Raw genomic sequence first — 6000 nt, forward strand, 5'->3', positions numbered from 1 at the left:
TGATTGTCCTAAGGGCTGGGATTTCACTTTGTTTGTTCCTGACTAATGACTCTTTACATAACCATGACAATAAAATGAACTGAGAATTCAAGGCCTGTAGATTCACTCCAGGTACAGGTTCGGTATGTAGACTGCATTAACCACACCTCGCAAGGGAGTAAAAAATAAAGACTTCAGGCCACCATGCAAGACCTACTGACTCATAATCTTTAAAGGGTCAGCCTGAGAATCCATACTTTTGACAAGCACACCCAGTGATTCTTATACTCACTAAAGCTTGAGAATCACTGCCATAAAAACTTCCTTTGATCAATAACCACGATTTCAAACACCATTTTCAAAATCTACCTTGAAAATCTAAGCTAAATAGAATTCAGCTACAACTGAGAAAGCAGATCTTAAGAAGGTACTTTTTAACTCATAAAAATACTTGTGACCCCAACCTCTTTTTAGTCAATTTTCAAATAAAATGAAGCAAAAAGAGAGAGAGAATGCCTATGACATGTTTATAAGTTTTAAAAATAAATTACAAATAAATATATATATATACACACAAACATCTTCAATTTTTCTTATGGTTTGACACAGGAAAGTTATATTATCTTGCCGTTATCAAGAAGTAAGGCATACACCCTCTGCCTAGCATAAACATATCACAATACTGAATGCTTACAAGCCAACCTTAGGGTTCATGCTTATTGAAGACCATATTATACAAATACCAAAGAGACAAAACAAACTAGCCAACAGACAAACCTAATCTCTCAAAAATAGACAGTACTATATCTATATCCAGTGCATACTTAGACCCTCCTAAAGGCATCTCTTAAGAAATCAATCAAGAGCCCATGAAACTACCTTAAGAAAAATCAACCTGAAGTCAAATATTTCATACGCTATATAATTAGTGCAAAGACATATTTATTTTGGTTCTACTTGCTGAAAGTATCCTTTCTCACTAGCCTCCAGGTATATACACATCACAGGGAAGACACTCAACATACATTACACTGTGAAAAATTACAAGGTGGAGACTAACAGTGTCATTTGAGAAAACTTTCCATCTGCAGTAAAAGTCACAGAGGCTTGTTCCTACTCTAGTATCTAGCCTTGCAACATGACTCTTTCCCAAACCAGTTAAGAATCTAGTCAGTTTTGAAGGGAGAAGGACAAACCAAACCATACTGAATTCAGTTTAATGACTTTTCCAGGATTCAATGAGGACAAGGCCATAGTAAGGAGTCTTTAAAGAAATGCACAGAAATAATGCTCTTTTTTGTCCAAGCCTGTATTCTTTTAAATCTCAAAGTTATTCTATTCTTTCAAACCTCTGTCAGTTGTCAAAATTACTGCAACATATGGAAATTGTAATAATTTATGTATTGAAAGAAAGCAGAAAAGTCTGAAAGGGCAATTATCAAGGCCCAAACATCCACCTTTGACTCAATACAAACTACATCTATACAATAATAACCTACCTAGACCTACCCTGACCCTACCTGGCACTTCATCAACATCCAAAACTTTCCTGGGACGATAGAGAGCTTAATTAGGGAACCTGGGTGAGAGACAGAGAAAAATATTGCCTAAAGAATGCTTTAGGAAAATCAGCATCAATCTAACCAAGATCAAAACAAGTTCCAGATACAGATATCCCTCAAGAACCATGTCTCTGATTTCCTCCTCTCACTTGAAAACTAAGGAGGAAATATAGACTTTAGTAGAAGCAAGGAAAGAGAAAGAAGCTGTGTAGTTGAGGACCCGAACAACTTACCAACTACCTTGGCTCTGTGGTGCAACTATCACTGTTTTCACTATCAGCAGAGGTGCCTCAAAGAACTTGGAAATCAAAATACAGTTGGAAGGTGAGAAACCAATGTCGGAAGATATCTGATCATCACAACCTTCCAAGAAAGGTTCTCTAAGCAAAGAGTGCTCTTTTTGCTCTGCCCATGAAAATAAAGTTCTCCACTCACCACTAATGATGGGCTAAAATGTAATGTCTTTTCTCTAGAAGGAGAAATGGGCCTAGACTGGAACCTGTGCCTGAGGCAAGTCTTCTATAGGGAATCACCTGAGGTCTCCTTTACAATACCTAGTTTATATCTGAACTCTGCAGCAAAAACCACAGAAAAGGCAAGCCACCAACTACACTAGTTAGTATATATAAAATGGTCATGTTAGCTGTTGTCTTCTACAGAATTCTTTGTTTCAGTTTAGTTTCTTTACCTCCAGTAAAGAGTAAATGATTTAGAACTCTATGATAAATTTATAATTTTAAATAAACACTTCAGTTTTAAATTTAAAAATAAACAGCTGGATCCAAAATTAACTTTGAAAAGGAAAGGGAAATGACAATTCCAAGAGCTTCTACCAGAAGGAAATGTCAGTCACAGACTTTGAGTTATCTAGGAAAAAAACAAAGAATTAGGTGCCCAGGTATAAAACAAAAGGTTGAGAATAAAACCTCAAAAGATTAAGAATATTTTGCCAGAGAGAACCAGAAAGACTGTAGGACATTAACAGAAAAATAACTCATCCAATTACAAAAAGGACAGAGGAAAGGTATAATAGCTTCAAACACTTACTTTGGTGAGCTACTCTTTCTTGAAGTGTAAGAGGAAACAATGAAGGGATACCACAGAGTAAGAATGTCAAGGCTAAGGGTAAGAGGCATGAGCTGAGTAAGAAAGGACAGACCCTCTACAGGTCCTTCAAAACATTATTCCCTTGAAGCTTTGATCAAACCTACTGTTCTACTAGAGGAGAGGCTGAAGGTTAGGGAAATTATAGTTAAAATAACATTTATAAAAATAAGAAAGAGGGAATTCCCTCGCGGTCCAGTGGTTAGGACTCTGAGCTTTCACTGCTGGGGTGGGGCGTGGGGGCGGGGGGGGGGGGGCGGGGGGAGGTGGTTAGATCCCTGGTAGGGGGACGGAGATCCTGCAAAGAGCAAAGCAAGGTCCAAAAAAAAAAGAAAAGAGGAAGATTCATGAGGGCAAATCTAAACTCTGAAAGGAAGAACAGAAGTATGGGGAAAAAGGAATATACAAGACAGAGTCAGCAAGATTGAAGACTGCTGAGGAGAATGGAGAGACAGCGTATACACCATCTACCAGTGTATCCGCAGGCACTATAAAAATTTTAACACAAAGTATAAAAACACAAATGTAACAGCTGGATTAAAGGAGTGGAGAAGGTCTGCAAAGAAAATGCAAAACAGGGCAGCATCCCGCCAGAGTTTTAAGGGATGCAGTGAGGAAGTAAGGATGAAGGAATACGAAGGGGGAGGGGTTGCAGCGAGGAAAGAGGAAGGGCTGCAACAGCAGAAGGAGCCTAAAAAGAGAAGAAAGGGAAAGCAACCCAGAGGAGAGAAAGACTAAGATAAAAATAAAGCATGAGATAACAAGGGAATACAGCAGAGAATGAAAACGGCATGCCCTGTAAAAGTGCGGAGGTCAAAGACCCAAAAAGGGCCGTAGTTTGGGGGAAGTACCAGCTAGGGAGAGTTCTACCATAAAGCTCTGACTCAAAAGAAGTATGAGTACCGTGCAGGAGTAAAGACGAGGGCCAAAACAGGTGTGCTCTCAGAGAGGTGTGACAGAACACTAGACTCAAAATCCTGATGTGATGTAGGGACTACTGTGAAGAGAAACCATCGTGTCAAAGACGACGCCGCCGCCACCAGCACCAGCAAAAAAACCCAAGGGTCAGAGAAGAAGGTATTCTTGGAGTATGAACACAAAAAAAGAGGGGACACACGGTAGGATACAAAAATACAGCGAGTGCTTAACCATAAGGAGAGGGTAACTAAGGGAAGAAAAGGAAGTGCGGCGTGGAGGGATATGTTTTCGGAGAAAAGTAAGAGCAGACCAAAGGTCCTGCCTCTTTGGTCTAGAGGACAGAAGGGACGGTCCACGGGGGCTGAAAGGAGTGGTGGAGAGCAAGAAACTATGATGTTCAAGATGAGAACTTGGGGGAGGAGGGTGGTGGGACACACAGAGGCTGGGTCAGAAAAAGAGACGCTGTCAGTCAGAAGCAGAAAGAGGTTCAACTAGAGGAAAGCGGAGAAGGCGGCAGCATGCTGAGGGGGAAGGCAAGCGGGGCAGAACCGAAGCCAAAGCAATGGGGGCAGGGGTAACAGCAGGAGGGACGCTGGGAGATTACAGGGAGGGAGGTGGGGGTCCCAGAAACCCAGGGTGTGGGGAGGTAAAAGGGTCAACCTCCGTGGAGGGGCGGGGGACCAGAGGGCAGGTTCTGGGTTTGCAGGGAGGTGCGGCCTGAGGGTGACAGGGTTAGAGGAGAAATGCAGGGACAGACGGAGGGGAGGGGGCGGGGTGAGACAGCGGGCAGCCCCAATACTCACACCTCCAGAATGCGGTCCCCCTTGCGCACCCCGGCCCGGTCGGCTGCCCCCCCGGGCAGCACGGCGCTCACATGCTGCAGCGGCGCGTACAGCTCTCCGTTGATGCTCCGCAGTTGCCCGCCCTCGCTCACTTGGCCCCTCACGTTGAAGCCGTAGCCGGACTCGGACTTGACGATGCGCACGACCCGCGGGCCGCCGCCTCCCCCGCCGCCGTTCCCAGCGCAGTGGAGCCCAGACCCCCCGCCGCCGCCGCCACCTCCGTTCCTGTGAGGGGCTGCGGGGTGAATCCCTTCCCCGTCCTCGTCCGCCATCTTGCGAGCTAGCAAGCCGTACTCCCACCGCCCTACACCTCCACTCCCTCCGCGCGTGCTCGCCCTTCTCAGCCGCCGCGCGACCCCCGGCGCGCGCGCCCGCTCCACCGACCGCGGGACCCTAGTTGGCCACGGAGCTACCGGCGCGGGTTAAGGGGAGACAGGGGGCGGGGGAAAAAGAGGACGGTTAGACGCCGTGAAGCCTCCTGGGAGATGTAGTTTCTGGTTGGTGGGGGAGGGGAGAGGGCTGGGCCCGGGCCGGAGCTGAGGTTATTCGACGCAATTCGGGGCGCAAAGCCTGCTGGGGGTTGTAGTTCGTCTTTTATGTTCGTTTTATCCTGTTGGACCAGGAGTCCCTAATACGGCCTAGAATGTAGGTGACAGATTAATCTTTTGGTGCGGGGCAAATTTAATTTTCTTTTCATTTCATAACTTATAAAAATAATTCTATTAGGACAGATTTGACATTTGTGATTCAACACAGTCTTAAATTATAACTCGTTTGCTCAATATTTTGTGTCTACATACATCATTATTATTACTTTCTTTTTTTCCCTAAGTCCTGCCTGCCAGCATACAGAATCTTAGTTCCCCCACCAGGGATGGAACCCGTGCCTCTTGCAGTGGAAGTGCACGAGTCTTAACCACTGCACTGCCAGGGAAGTCCCTACATACATTATTGTATTTCAGGACTCCAACTATCTTGTGAGACAACTGGGTCATGAATGAGGAAACTGAACTAAAGTCATCCAGCTATTAAGTAACAGGAACTAAAGCCCAGTTATTTTTGTGCAACGTTCTTTTCTTATATTGCAACTACGTAAGAACTGTTGTGTCTGACTCTGTGGGGCCCCATGGACTATAGCACTCCAGACTCCTCTGTCCTTGGAATTTTCCAGGCAAGAATACTGCAGCAGGTTGTCATATCCTTTTCCAGAGGATCTTCTCAACCCAGAGTGCCCCATCTATGTAAAAAGCTTATGTAGAGGAAACTATGCTGCTAAGTCGCTTCAGTCATGTCCGACTCTGTGCGACCCCATAGACGGCAGCCCACCAGGCTCCCCCATCCCTGGGATTCTCCAGGCAAGAACACTGGAGTGGGTTGCCATTTCCTTCTCCAATGCATGGAAGTGAAAAGTGAAAGTGAAGTCACTCAGTCGTCTCAGACTCTTAGCGACCCCATGGACTGCAGCCCACCAGGCTCCTCCGTCCATGGGATTTTCCAGGCAAGAGTACTGGAGTGGGGTGCCATCACCTTCTCTGAGAGGAAACTATAGTCTCAGTAATTTAGACCTGGATGTTAGAGTGGCCAAGTAATAATTT

At 45.1% G+C, this 6000-nt stretch overlaps 1 protein-coding gene across 2 annotated transcripts in view; it reads right to left on the reverse strand.

The window, feature by feature from the left end:
- SNX27 (sorting nexin 27) overlaps positions 1 to 4857 on the reverse strand; it is an 80849-nt gene extending 75992 nt beyond the window's left edge. The window contains exon 1 of one of the 2 annotated variants that reach the window (XM_055584287.1): positions 4367 to 4857. In XM_055584287.1, the coding sequence (XP_055440262.1) occupies positions 4367 to 4677 (311 nt within the window). In that variant the 5' untranslated portion in view covers positions 4678 to 4857. The remainder of the gene's footprint in view (positions 1 to 4366) is intronic. The other variant, XM_055584286.1, reaches the window with a different exon arrangement.
- Between the last annotated feature and the right edge of the window lie 1143 nt (positions 4858 to 6000).

Source organism: Bubalus kerabau, chromosome 6 (assembly GCF_029407905.1).
Source record: "Bubalus kerabau isolate K-KA32 ecotype Philippines breed swamp buffalo chromosome 6, PCC_UOA_SB_1v2, whole genome shotgun sequence".
NCBI lineage: Eukaryota > Metazoa > Chordata > Mammalia > Artiodactyla > Bovidae > Bubalus > Bubalus kerabau.